The sequence below is a fragment of the Sorex fumeus genome, unplaced genomic scaffold (genome assembly GCF_029834395.1).
Source record: "Sorex fumeus unplaced genomic scaffold, SorFum_2.1 ptg000005l, whole genome shotgun sequence".
NCBI lineage: Eukaryota > Metazoa > Chordata > Mammalia > Eulipotyphla > Soricidae > Sorex > Sorex fumeus.
The window spans coordinates 8,850,666-8,863,716 of NW_026606062.1; the positions used below are offsets into that span (position 1 = coordinate 8,850,666).

Genomic DNA, 13,051 nt, shown 5'->3' on the forward strand with positions numbered 1-13,051 from the left:
TGTGTGTGTGTGTGTGTGTGTGTGTGTGTGCATTTGGGGTTCAGCCTGGGTTACCCTTAGCTCTAGTTTCTTCTGGAGGGGCTGCCTTCAGCAGAGCTGGCAGAGGGGGCGGCCTGGAATGCCCGGGTCACTTTGGGGGTGCTCTGTGTGGTGGCGGGCCCTGCTGTCCCAGGGGTGGGACAGCTGGTATGCAGGAGGTGTGCGCGGGTTCCACACGCATCTGCCATGGGAGTCATCCCTGGCTCTGAAGTTCTTTGGGGGGTGACACCTGGCCGAACCAGGGGACTGTGCAACCAGGGGTGGAGCCTGGGGGATGCCCCCAGCAGTGCTTCGGGGACCATCCGGTGCCAGGGACGGGCTCTGGCCTCTCACATACAGAGAAAGATGCTCTGCTTGTGCTCAGCCCAGTGAGCTCTCTCTCCCGCTCCTAAAGCTTTTCTTTAAATAGGGCATTTTTTATTTTTTCTGGCGGGAGTCCACCTACTGGGGCTTAGGGATCATTTCTGGAAGTGCTCAGGGGACCATAGGGAGTGTCAGGGATTCGACCAGGGTCAGCTGCGGTTAAGAAACACCCCTTCCTCACTTCCTGCTAGTACAGTCTCTGGCCCTTCAATTGGATTTTTTGTTGGTTGGTTTGTTTGGGGGCCACACCTGGTGTTGCTCAGGGCTTACTCCCGGCTCAGCGCTCGGGGATCATTCTTGGCAGTGCTCGGAAGACCACATGGGGTGCTGGGACCAAACCCAGGTCAGCCTCATGCAAGGCAAATGCCCTCCATGCCGTGTTACGACTCATTTCATTAGCAGTTGTGTACGCAAAGGCTTGTAGAGTCACTCCAGGGACATTTCTTCAAGGTTACATCTTGACAAGCTACAGTAAGGTCCCGGCCAGAACATGGACTTGTGGGGGTTTCCTGTCTTCATCACAGCCCCGGTGTCCTGGTACCCACGTGAGTACCAGTGTGTGTATGCACATACGTACGTGTATGTGTGTGTGTGTGTGTGTGTGTGTGCTCGCACTTGCTTCCCTGCTGTGCTTTGTAAACTGACTCTTTTTATTTCTTTTCGTAGTTCTACTTCCCTGCTACCGAGTTATGCATCTTTGGGGGTGGGGTAGATGGAAACGGGCGTTTGGAGATGTTTGGGGGAGTTCTGGGGTTGTCCTGATGTCTGAGGGTGCAGGGAGGCCCGCATCCAGCAGGGAAGAAGTGTCTGTCCATGGTGTGAGCTGCAGCCCTCGTCGAGGACCCGTACGGCCACTCAGGTGCATGGTCAGCCCCTGGTGCTCTAGCCCTTCTCCTGCTCTCTCCTGGGGCCGAGAAGGATCCCGCTGCTTTGGGATCACCGCCTGACGTGTCCTGGAGGTGTGGGGGGGTGATTCAGGCTGACTCACCCACCCGGAGGCCTGTAGGGGATGTGTGCTCTAGCAACGTCAAGGCTGCTCATCCGAGCTGGCACTGCCCGCCCCTTCCCGACAGAAAGACCCAGAAGCGTGCCAGCCGGCTGCCGTTCCCACACACCCTTTTATTTAATTCTTCTCCTCCTCCTCCTCCTTCTTCTCCCTGCTATATTAGTTTTGGAGTCGTATACCTGGTGGTGCTCAGGGTTACTCCTGGCTCTGTGCTCAGGAATCACTCCTAGTGGTGTTCAGGGGACCCTCTGGGGTGCCGGGGATCAAACTCGGGTTGGCTGTGTGCAAGGCAAACACTCTGCTCACTGGACTATCGCTCCAGCCTCTTTATTTCATTATTATTTTCTATTTTCTTTGGGAAACGAGTGGGGAGGGCAACTCCAAAATAGAGTGGTTTAAAAACAAACAAATGACTTCTTTTCAAATAGTTTCATATTTCCGAAAGTTGCAGAGTACAAAGAACATCCTGCTCTCTTTTTCTTTTTAGATATCTTACAATGGTAACAAACGGGGGTGCTGGGGAGCACATGCCTTGCCGTGGGAGGCCGGTTTTGATCCCCGGAACCTCACAGTCTCCAATCACTGGACAGAGCACAGCTCCCAATACCGCTAGGTGTGACCCACTCCCGTCAACACCCGCCCCCCCCCCCCCATCTTGCACTGAGACAGGCTTGCTGTCCACAGTGAGAGTGGAACATGTCCTGACTAAGGTTTTAGTCAAATTCTGTCCCTTTACACCCACGTCCCTGTGGCTTCTCCTCTCTGCCTCCCCCACACCAGCAGCGAATCCCCCCTTCTTTGTGTTTTCCAAGAAAATCTCCTCCGTCCCTGGATTTCCTCCCCAAATCCCCAAACTCTTCTGCAGTCGCCTCCCTGCAGAAAGCTCCGGGGACAGCAGGCAGGACCGTCCTCTGCAGCCCCTACCTCGGCCGGGCACTCACGGGCTCAGTCTTGTCCTTAATCGATGCCCAGGGACCCGCTGCGTGTGTGCAAGTGTGCGTGAGGGAGTGACTGTATGTGCAGTGTGTGTGAAGCTCTGAATGTGGGCACGAGTGTGTGTGGTGTGTGCAGGAGTGTGTATAAGTGTGTGCATGGGTGTGTGAGTGCATGCGTGTGCATGAGGTGTGCATGCAGGTGTGTGGTGTGTGACATATATGTAGGTTTATGTGTGAGTACACGCGCATGAGTGTGTCAGTGCATGCCTGTGTGTAGGTGTGTGATGGAGGTGTGGATGTGTAGGTATGTGAGTGCATGTGTGTATATGTGTGCCTGAGTGTCTGTGCCGCCTGCCTGTGTGTAAGTGTGTGCATGTGGTGGGCCGCCCTCTCCTCTGTGCCTTTCCTTGGGCCTGGGGGCCTCACGGAGACAGGCTCAGGCCCAGAGGTTGTTTTCCTGCATGTCCCGCCAATGGTGTCTCCGTGGACTGGTTGCTCCGTGGTCTGGAGACCGCGCCCTGCATCCTCACGTGCCGTCCCTATTTCTCCAGTAAAGTCACTCAGCATACTGGATTTGCCCCCTCTAGACCCCATTTCGCATACTGAGTCATCAACTGAAGACCTGGGGGCTGAGGCATCGTGATTGTTGGGGGGACAGTTCAGCCCATCACCTCTCCCCTTCCTCATGAGGGCCTCAGCTTCCATGGTGAGTGAGTCTGAGACTTGGGGACTCACAGCTCCTGTTCCCAGCTGCCTCTCCCGCAGCCGGAACCACCGTCCAGAGCCAGGCCACCCTGCTTGCTCTGTGGGGTGGGAGTGAGAGCTTCCATGTCTGGGCCAGGGCTGGCATGTCCAGCCCTGTGCTCGGCGTGCCTGCAGCGATGGGACTCTCTCCGTGTGGGGCCACAACCTGCTGGTGCTCAGGGATCACCCCAGGGGGTGCTCGCGAGGTCACCTGTGGTGCTGAGATCGAATTCAGGGTTGGCTGCATGCGAGGTCAGTGCTCTATTTCCTGCACCATCTCTCTGTGCTGCAAAGCCGCCCCACACGCGTGTCTGTTGGAGGGATTGAATGTTAGTTCCTGATGAACTGAAATGGAAATCAGCTGCCTTTGGCTAGTGTGGTGACGGTGTGGGCAGGGCACTGGGGGTCTTAGCTCTCTCCGAGGGCGCTCTGGGCCTGGTGCCCGCTGTCCCGCTGGGACTCCATTGCCCAGCCATGTCCCCATCCTGGGATCACCTGAGACTCTCGGGAAAGCTGCATGTCCAGGAGCCAGTGCCAAGTGCAGTCAGGGGGGTCTCTACAGAGCACAGAGGGCGGTGGAGGGGGGGACAGTGAGCGGTCTTCCCAGGTGGTCTTTTGCTGGTGGGGGGATGCCCCAAAGGGCACCCCAAACTCAACCAATGTCCCTGACTCACTGACCTCATCCCCAGATGACGGGTTCCCGGAGTCCACGTCTGTCTCCTCAGCCTGTCCCGAGGGTCCAGGGCGGATACCTGGCCGCCGCCCCGACGTGGGCAGCCCGCACAGCCCGCACAGCCTCTCCAGGTCGCCTGGAAGCCTCCTTCGGGCTCACCAAATCCTGTTTGACCTGCCCGCCCGCAGGCCAGGCCTTCCCCTTCTGCGATCTCCCTGCCTCCAGGCTCCCTGTTCTCCTGGGCACTTGCTCGTTCTTGTCGCCAGACTCCGTTGGACTTCACTCTGGGGGGGACTTCTGTTCGCCTTTCTCGCCAAATGCTTCCTCCAGGAAGCCTTCTAGCTGGAGTCCCTCCGCACGCTGTCTGCTCTCCCCACCCCCCGCCCAGCCCCCGCCCTCCCTGCACGCCTGCACTCAGGCCACCACGCTCTGCAACGCGGCGATGGACAACCAACTCCTAAAGGCCCAAAGCGGCTTCAGATGTTGGCCAAGGAGGTGGCGCAAGAAAGGCCCGTTTCCAGCCTGCCAGACACTGAAAAAAAAACAAACCACCCCGCAAATTGTTTCCCAGGGAGAAAACAAAACAGGCGCTGAGAAAGGGGTGGGGAGGACTGGGGACACCCGTCCTGGGGGCGGAGCGGGGCCCGAGCTCGGCGGCAGGGGGCTCGGAGGGGCGGGGACAGCCGGGCCCTCTGCGCCCCGCGACACGGCCCCGCCCCATCCGGAGGCCCCGCCTCTGAAAGCCCCGCCCCGAAGCCCACAACTCGGCCCCGCCCACAAAGGGGGAGTGGGACCGCCTCTGGCCACGCCCCTCTGCATCCCTCCAGGCCCCGCTTTTCCGCGTCCCACGGCCTGGCCCTGCCTCTCTAGGCCCCACCCCACCCTGGAGGCCCCGCCCTTTGCCCTACCTCCCGGCTCCCTCGCCCGGTTCCGACCCGCTCGAGGCCCCGCCCCCGAGGCGACCCGCCCCTCCGCGCCCCGAGTCCAGCCCGGCCCGGCCAGAGGCTCCGCCCCCGAGGCGGCCCCGCCCCTTTGCTTTCCCCAGCCAGACCTGGTCCTGCTAGAGGCTCCACCCCCGAGGCGGCCCCGCCCCTCCGCGTCCCCGGCCCCCCACTTCTCCCAACCCGACCTGGTCCTGCCAGAGGCTCCGCCCCCGAGGCGGCCCCGCCCCTCCGCTTCCCCGGTCCGACTTGGTCCTGCCAGAGGTTCCGCCCCCGAGGCGGCCCCGCCCCTCCGCGTCCCCGGCCCCGCCCCTCCGCTTCCCCCAACCCGACCAGGTCCCGCCAGAGGCTCCGCCCCCCCGAGGCGGCCCCGCCCCTCCGCGCCCCCGCCCCGCCCCTCCGTTTCCCCCAACCCGACCTGGTCCCGCCAGAGGCTCCGCCCCCGAGGCGGCCCCGCCCCTCCGCGTCCCCGGCCCCGCCCCTCCGCTTCCCCCAACCCGACCAGGTCCCGCCAGAGGCTCCGCCCCCGAGGCGGCCCCGCCCCTCCGCGCCCCCGCCCCGCCCCTCCACTTCCCCCAACCCGACCTGGTCCCGCCAGAGGCTCCGCCCCCGAGGCGGCCCCGCCCCTCCGCGCCCCCGGTCTTGCCCCTCCGCTTCCCCCAACCCGACCTGGTCCCGCCAGAGGCTCCGCCCCCGAGGCGGCCCCGCCCCTCCGCGCCCCCGGCCCCGCCCCCGTTCCGCTTCCCCCAACCCGACCTGGTCCCTCCAGAGGCTCCGCCCCCGAGGCGGCCCCGCCCCTCCGCGCCCCAGGCCCCGCCCCATCCCGGCAGAGGCCCCGCCCCGGCCGCCCGGCCGCTGTGCGCGCGCGGGCCCGGCAGCATGGCGGCGGCGGCGGGCGCCCCTCCGCCGGGGCCGCCTCAGCCTCCTCCGCCGCCGCCGCCCGAGGAGTCGTCGGACAGCGAGCCCGAGGCGGAGCCCGGGTCCCCGCAGAAGCTCATCCGCAAGGTGTCCACGTCGGGCCAGATCCGCCAGAAGGTGAGCCCCTCGCCCGGCCCGGCCGCGCGCCCCTCCCGCCGCCGCCGCCCGCCGAGGCCCGCGGCCCGCTCCGGCCGCGCGTCCAGGCCCGCCCGGCCCGGCCCGGCCCGACCCGACCCGCCGGGCCCCCGCGGACCGAGCCTGGGGCGGGGCGCGCCGCGCGGGTAACGGGCCGGGCGGGCCCGCGCTGCCCCCGCCGCCCGGCCGCGGCCCCGCGCCCGCGCCCGCCCCTTTGTCCGCGCGGGCAGGTGTCGGTCCAGGTGCGGGTCCAGCTGGCACGGCCGTGGCGCTGCGGCACTGCGCCCGCGCCCGCGCCCGCAACGCGGGGACCGGGGCCGGGGCCGGCCCGTGCCGGGCGGCTGCGCTGTCCAGGGCGCCCCGGGGCGGCCCGGCCCTTTGTTCCGGGGGCTGCGGGAGTGACCGGGCCGCGCCGGGCGCAGCAGCGGGCACCTTCCCGGGGGCGGGGGCCACGGCGGCCGTCGCGGACCGCGGGTTCCGGGAGGGTGGTCACCGCTCGGCGGGGAGGTGGGGAGGGGCGTCTGCGAGGGGACGCGGTCCTGGGAGGGCCACGCTTTTCCTTGCCAGGGGGTGCCCGCCCGCAGGAGAGGGACCCCCAGAGTAGGGGCAGTGGGCGCTCAGGGCACGGGATGGGGCGCCTTGGACGGAGGGACGGAGGGTGGGTGTGCACGGGGCGGAGTGTGCTGTGGACGGGGGTGGGCGCCCCTGGGCAGGCGGGTTAGGGGGTCGGCGCGGGGCTGGGGGGGTCTCCGCGGTTGCCTGGCCGCCCCAGGTCTGGCCTGCGTTGGGGGGGCGTGGGGAGGATCCACCGAGGCGCCCGAGACTTGGCATTGCGGTGCTGGTGTTGGCGTGTTGTGCAGGAGCTGCCCCCCTCCTTCGCCCCCCAACAATAACAACAATAGCTGCTCCACCAGCTGCCGGAGAGGAGTGCTGGGAGGGTGTTAAAAATACACCCCGCGGCCCGGGTTTCTGCAGAGGCACCACATCTGCCGTGCAGATCGCCCGCCCGGCCGGTTTTCCTGGTGCGGGAAATGGGAGGCTCCCGGCCTGGACAGCTTGGACCGCCGTGGTCCACCCCGCGGCCCCCCCCTTCTTCTAGCTGATAAGCCATTCAGGAAATCCCGGAGGTACGTGGGATCATAATAGCAACACAGAGTGGCATGGGCTGTCATTCTGGGCCAAAAGAGAGAGAGAGAGAAAAAAAAATGAACCTGTGTGAAGTATTGCAACTGAGGCGGCCGGCCTGAGGCCAGCCCCTTGGGGTAAGTGCGTGCAAAACAGAGACAGCGGAGACTTCTGTCCCCAGCACCTCACGGCCCCCCCGACTGTGACCCCCGAACACCAGACAATACTGTGGGGACTGGGTGGGTATGCAGGTGATGGAGAAGTGAGGCGGGAAGAGTGGGCCGTGAGGCGGCGGTCGGAAACCACTGCCACCTCGAGCAGGGGACAGCCACAGCACAGACTCTAGGAGACAGCTCTCTGGGGGACAGCAGGCCTGCCCCCGCACCCCACCTGCCACCTGCCACCAGCCGAGGGCACCCCCCAGCTGCAGGGATGGAGCCGAGGGCAGCGGCCCCAGAGCTGCAGGTTGTGAGTTTGCAGTGCCAGTTCTGGGGGCTGCGTGGGGGCGTGGGGAGGAAGTCTGTGTGATAGACGCACTGTCTGGCTCCCACAGACCCGGGGCCTGAGAGTCTGCATTTCTCCTCGGGGCCCCTCTGTCAGCTCCGCGAGGAAGGCTTGATGATGGAAGGAACCTTGATTTCTCCAGCTGCTTTCTGGTCTGGGCTGTTTTGTTTTGGTCGTGCTGGGGATGGATGCCAGCTGTGCCCTGCCCCTAGCCAGGCCCCTGGCCCCTCACCCCGCCTCACCCCCCCACCTCGTCTTTGCTGTGTGGCGGTCTGGGGCGATCATTTATTACCAGTGTTTCACACCAGCCCTCCTGGGACCTTTGCCCATACCTGCCCCTCTGCCCTCGCCCGCGTGCTAAAGCTTCGTTGGGAGTTTTAGGACTGGAGTGAGAGAGGCGAGTGGGACAGGGTCAAGGGTCGCGCCCGCTGGTCCGAAGGCGCCGGGGTCCGGGGAAAGAAGGGTTCAGCCCCGTGAAGCGTGCCCGTGAGAGCTGAAGCTGAGGACTGCTTTCAGAAATGAGTGTCGTGACTTTTACGCAGTGAAATAGTACCTTCCAGAGGTCAAGGGTAATCCAGCGTTTTTCCCCCGTTGTGACGGGAAGTCATTAGAAATGGGTCCGAGGTTCAGCGTTGTACAGGTCTGCAAGGTCAGCGCTACAGAGGGCAGTTTACACCGTCTGCGCAGGGCAGCGGCGTGGGACTTCGGAGCCTCAGAAGCCCACACCAGGCACATGCCTTCCACGGGCTGCGTGCTCCCTGTGTGTGTGCGTGTTCCCTGCGTGTGTGTGCTCCCTGGCTGCTCCCGGAGTGCTTGCATGTTCTCTGCATGTGTATGTGCTCCTGCATGCTTGCTCCCTGCATACTCTGTGAGTGCTCCCTGTGCTCTGCACGCACGCATGGAGCTCGCTGTGCCCCTGCAGGCCTGCTGGGTGCGGAGCACATGCCCTCACTCTGGGCAGCCCGTTGCCCACCGTCTGGTCTGGTTCCCTTTTATCAGCTCCAGGGTGTCGGACTTGGGGGGTATCCCCACTGCCCAGCTCCCCTGAGGAATGCTGCTGGGACGCCCGTGTCAGTGTTTCGGTGTGGGCATGTTTTGTTTCTTCTGGAAGGAGCTCCAGAAAGATCACGTGGCAGCTCTTAGTGTTTTTTTTGGGGGTAAAGGGGCCACATCTGGCTGTGCTCAAGGGTGACTCCTGGCTCAGTGCTCTGGGGTTGCTCCTGGTAGGACCCTGTTGTTCTGGGCATCAAAACTCAGGCCACCTGCAAGTGAAACCGTTGCTTTTGCCTCAAATGGCTCTTGTTTTTTTTTTTTTTCTTCTGGGGTCACACCCGCCGATGCTCAGGGGTTATCCTGACTCAGCTATCAGGAGTTACTCCTAGCGGTGTGTGGGAGAGCATATGGGATGCCGGAGAGTGAACCTGGGTCGGCAGCGTGCAAGACAAATGCCCCTTCTCGCTCTGTCTTCGCTCCCGTCCCTCAAGTGGCGGTTGCTTTTGAGGAACTTCCTGACTATCCACATCAGCCTCGCCCTGGTGTTCCCGGCAGCGGTGGGAACGGTCCCGGTGCCCCAAAGTACCTTCGTCACTGTGGCTTCCCGGCTGTGGTCAGCCTGCTGGCGGTGGCGGGCTGGTTGTGCATAGCAGTGAGGACGGGGCCTGAGCTTTTGGTGTCAAGGCCTCCCCCTGGGGCCGGGAATTGAACCCAGGGCCTTATGCATGCCTTGCACTTGAGCTGCGTGCCTGGCCTCAGCCCTCCTGGGCCAGACACGCCGTTATGGGTCCGTGCCTCGCCCTCTCCGGACTTGGTGTGCGCATCTGTGAACCAGGCAGGGGTGCTGGAAGCTCGCTGCTCCTGTCTCGTGTCCCTGCCCGTGGAGCCTCCGTGGCGGTGGGCAGGGGTGCCGAGTGGGGCGCAGGAATGGCGAAAACTGTTTCCTCTGGGAGGAAATGGAGGCACAACCCTTCGCCCGGCGGCCGGGGTGCTGCACTCTTGCAGCTGACGCTTGCTTATAGGGTTACTTCTGCTTTTTTGAGGAAGCGTCGCGTGGTGTGTTTTGTTGCTCGGATATCAGCAACCTCCCCAACTCCCAGCCTCCCTGCTCCCAGCTCCAGTTGAAGGCAAGGGCCTTCTCTCACACCAGAGAGCAAACAGACACAACCCTGCCTCACAGCCTTTGTGATCTCCAGGCGGCTTGGGAAACCTTGGCGGGTCTCTCGGTGTCTGTGTCCAGTGGTCTGGAGCCGCTTTCCACCTGGGACGGCCCAGGCCATGGGAGGACGAGGAGGAAACGAGGCCGCCAGGCTGGGTGGTGGTCGGTCGCCGTTTATTCCATTCTCCCCGCACGCCTGTTCCAGTCTCACTAAAGCTTCCCGTCCCGGTCTCACACTGCCCCTCGTTCCCGCTCATCCCTCTGCGCTTTATCTCACAGCCTGCTTTCTCCCTAGTCTCTCTCCAACTCCCTGCATTGGGGGTCGACACCACACCCCATCGGGTAGCACAGGTAACATATGAAAACCCTTGTTCTGCTCAAGGGCAAAATAGCATGTAGGGGTGTTTCTTCTCTCCTTAGTTCAGTGACTTAATTAACATCTTAATTCTACTTCTTAATATTATTTTGTATGGACACAGTAAGAGATACATTAAGCCTATAGGGTGCCTCTCCTGGGAACATCTCGCTATAGATCTCAGGCTACAGTGCTCTCAGGCCAGATTAATCTTTCCTCACCCTAGCAGGGCCCTAATCCAGCTGTTACTTTTTGGATCATGACAGAATTTGCCCATGACTCTGCCCTTAACTTGTAGTTAAGTATTATGGCGCTTTGGCCTGGCCCATTTCGATGCCAAGGTAGCTCACAGCTTGCCCAGGGTCCATGCAGTCCCTTGTCGGGACCCTGCTTTTGGGGTGCTAGGAAGTAAGGGCAATTGGGGCTTAAATCGAGAGAACATATACCCAGGAGTGAACGTCATTCGGAGTCAATTACCTCCCAAGTTACAAAAGCATAGCATGGACTGTCTTCTTGTGTCTATACAGAAAGGACTTTACTCTGAGTTAACTATGCAAAGGACTTAAGTAGGAGAGAAAAAACAATATTTTCAAGTTAACAGAGTCTGATTAGGAGATAAAGGTAATTGACCAGTTGGGGAAGCAGAGCACAAAGAAAGAGGTTACCAATAAACACAGAGGAATGGGAGCACTGTGATGGGAGCAACCCAGTAAACCTAAGCTCCCTTTGGCAAGGCAGAAAGGACAAACCAATGTTATCCTACAACAGCCATGAGCATTTCGTTGGTTTTGATTTTTGCATCATACCTGGGTTTGCTCAGGACTTGCTCTTTGCTCTGTGCTCAGAGATCACTCCTGGTGGGGCTCATGGGACCATATCTGGTGCCGGGGATTGACCAGGTCGGCTAGGTGCAAGGCAAATGCCCTAGCCACCTGCTGTATCATTTCTCTGACTCAGTAACGAATATTTTTGTTGTATTGTCTTGTTTTGGGGTCGTACCCAGCAGTGCTTAGGACTTACTTCTGGCTGGGCTCGGGGGGACCATATGTGGTGCTGGGGATTGAACCTGAGTCAGCTGCATGCAAGGCAAGTGCCCTACCTGTGCAGTTGCTCCAGCCCGTAGCAGTGAACATTATGTCTCAGGTTAATGTGGGCCTGCGGTTGCCCAGGTGAGTGACCTTCCAGTGTCGTAAGCTAGTGTTGCCTCTGTGAAAAAAAAGATGGTTAGTTTAGCACGCACGGTGGAATGGCGTGGGCCAACCTTTATTTTCCTCTTTCACCCCTTCTGTTTAACTCAGCGGATTCTGGAGACACAGAAGCATAGTGCATTGTTGTCCTGGGGGGTCCCTTTCCAAACAAGAGAAGCCCCCGTCAGGCCTTGGCACTGTCCTGCTGTGGTGTGGCCCAGGTGCCCGCGTGCAGCTGTGTCTGTGGCCCTGCCTGGAGCTGGGAGTGGACACGCTCCTTTTTTTTTTTATTTTAGGTTTTTTTTTTTTTTTGGCTTTTTGGGTCACACCTGGAGATGCACAGGGGTTACTCCTGGCTCCGCACTCAGGAATTACCCCTGGCGGTGCTCAGGGGACCCTATGGGATCCTGGGAATCGAACCCGGGTTGGCTGTGTGCAAGGCAAACGCCCTACCCGCTGTGCTATTGCTCCAGCCCCTGCACACGCTTCTTGCCGAGGGATCGGCTCCGAGCCTTGGGCGGAGTCTGGTGCTCCTGCCGGCGCAGTGGGTGGGCACTTCTGCAAGTGAGCTCGGGGATGCTGGCAGGAATCCTCCCGAGCCGGTGCAGGGGTCATCTGCACTCCCTCCCCTGCCCTCCCCCTTGGCCGCTTTGCGTTCCTGCTGGGCGGCTCCCGGCCTTGCCCTGGCCGGGCTGGTGCCCGCACTCCCTGCTGGCCTGGCAGTGCTCGTGCTCCGCGTTAGGCCGGCTGCCGTTCTGTCGCCGGGGTCTGCAGATGGCAGAGCTGCCGCGTCGGGACACTGGGGATCTTTCCCCCTTACTTTGGAAGTCATTCCCGAGGTTCTCCCAGCAGGCGCCCAGGGAATCGCGGGGCCCCGCAGCACAGGACCACACGGGCACCTTGGCCTCCTGCGCACCCACTTTTCAGGCTGGTGCTTCACGTTTGGATCTCGGGGCTGTCTTTTCTCCTGGGGACAGCAGTGGTGCCCCCTGAAACTCCCATCCCCTCCCGTACCTCGGAATGGGACCTTCCTTGGAAGTGGTCTTGGTGGACAGGGTTTGTTGGGGACCCGGATGTCGGGGGAGCCCCAAGTCTCACATCTCTCAGACCCTGTCACCTGAGGCTGGTTCCCGCATCTCCCCGGACAGGGCTGGTGGCTGGCACCCCTCTGTGCGGCCACCGGAGCCGAGGTGTGGGTGTGTGTTGTTTGCTTCCTAGCTGTGGTGCGTTGCCGTGGCGGCCGTGAAGGGCGGCCCGGGGGCTGCTGTTTCCGACCACGCCCCCTCTGCAGAGCCCTGGCCCCAGAGAGCCCCTTCACGCCTGCCCCGTGACTCCCACAAGCCGCTGTCGCCAGTGGAACACAGACCAGGGCCGGTCCCCGGGGCCACAGAGCCCCGGCACACGGGGCGGGCAAGAGCAGGAACTAGGCTGCGCGGGTCACAAGCCCAGAGATGCCGCAGGCAGATGAGCTCCGGGTGCCAGATAAGCCCCGTCAACTCTGCCCACCGCTGCTGTTGTTATTATTACTTCTGTTTGTTTGTTGAGCAATACCTAGTTGTGCTCAGGACTCAGTCCTGCTCTGGGTGTCAGCTGCATGTCTAAAATCTCCAGCCTCTGCCCACCATTATGTGTGAGGATAAAGGATCAGCTAGAGAAGTTAGTCCGGGAGCTACTCACCCAAAGAGATCACGGTCACGGTCCTCCCGTTGTTCATCGATTTGCTCCAGCGGGCCCAGTAACATCTCCATCGTGAGACTTGTTGTTACTGTTTGGCATGTATCGAATACGTCACGGGGAGCTTGCCCAAAGAGGACCAGACGAAAATTCTAAAAAATAGAAATTGAATAAAGTCCCTGCGGGAAAGGTCGGCTAGACCCGGTAGGTATATATCATGGGGCTGGAGCAATAGCAGAGGGTAACACATTTGCCTTGCACGAGGCTGACCCGGGTTCGATTCTTCTGCCTTTCTGGGAG

The 13,051-nt window shown here is 61.7% G+C and overlaps 1 protein-coding gene across 1 annotated transcript in view; it reads left to right on the plus strand.

The window, feature by feature from the left end:
• The first annotated feature begins 5,544 nt into the window (after nucleotides 1-5,544).
• DGKD (diacylglycerol kinase delta) overlaps nucleotides 5,545-13,051 on the plus strand; it is a 65,591-nt gene continuing 58,084 nt past the window's right edge. Inside the window, exon 1 of the mRNA XM_056121869.1 lies at nucleotides 5,545-5,736. Within this exon, the coding sequence (XP_055977844.1) occupies nucleotides 5,581-5,736 (156 nt within the window). The 5' untranslated portion in view covers nucleotides 5,545-5,580. The remainder of the gene's footprint in view (nucleotides 5,737-13,051) is intronic.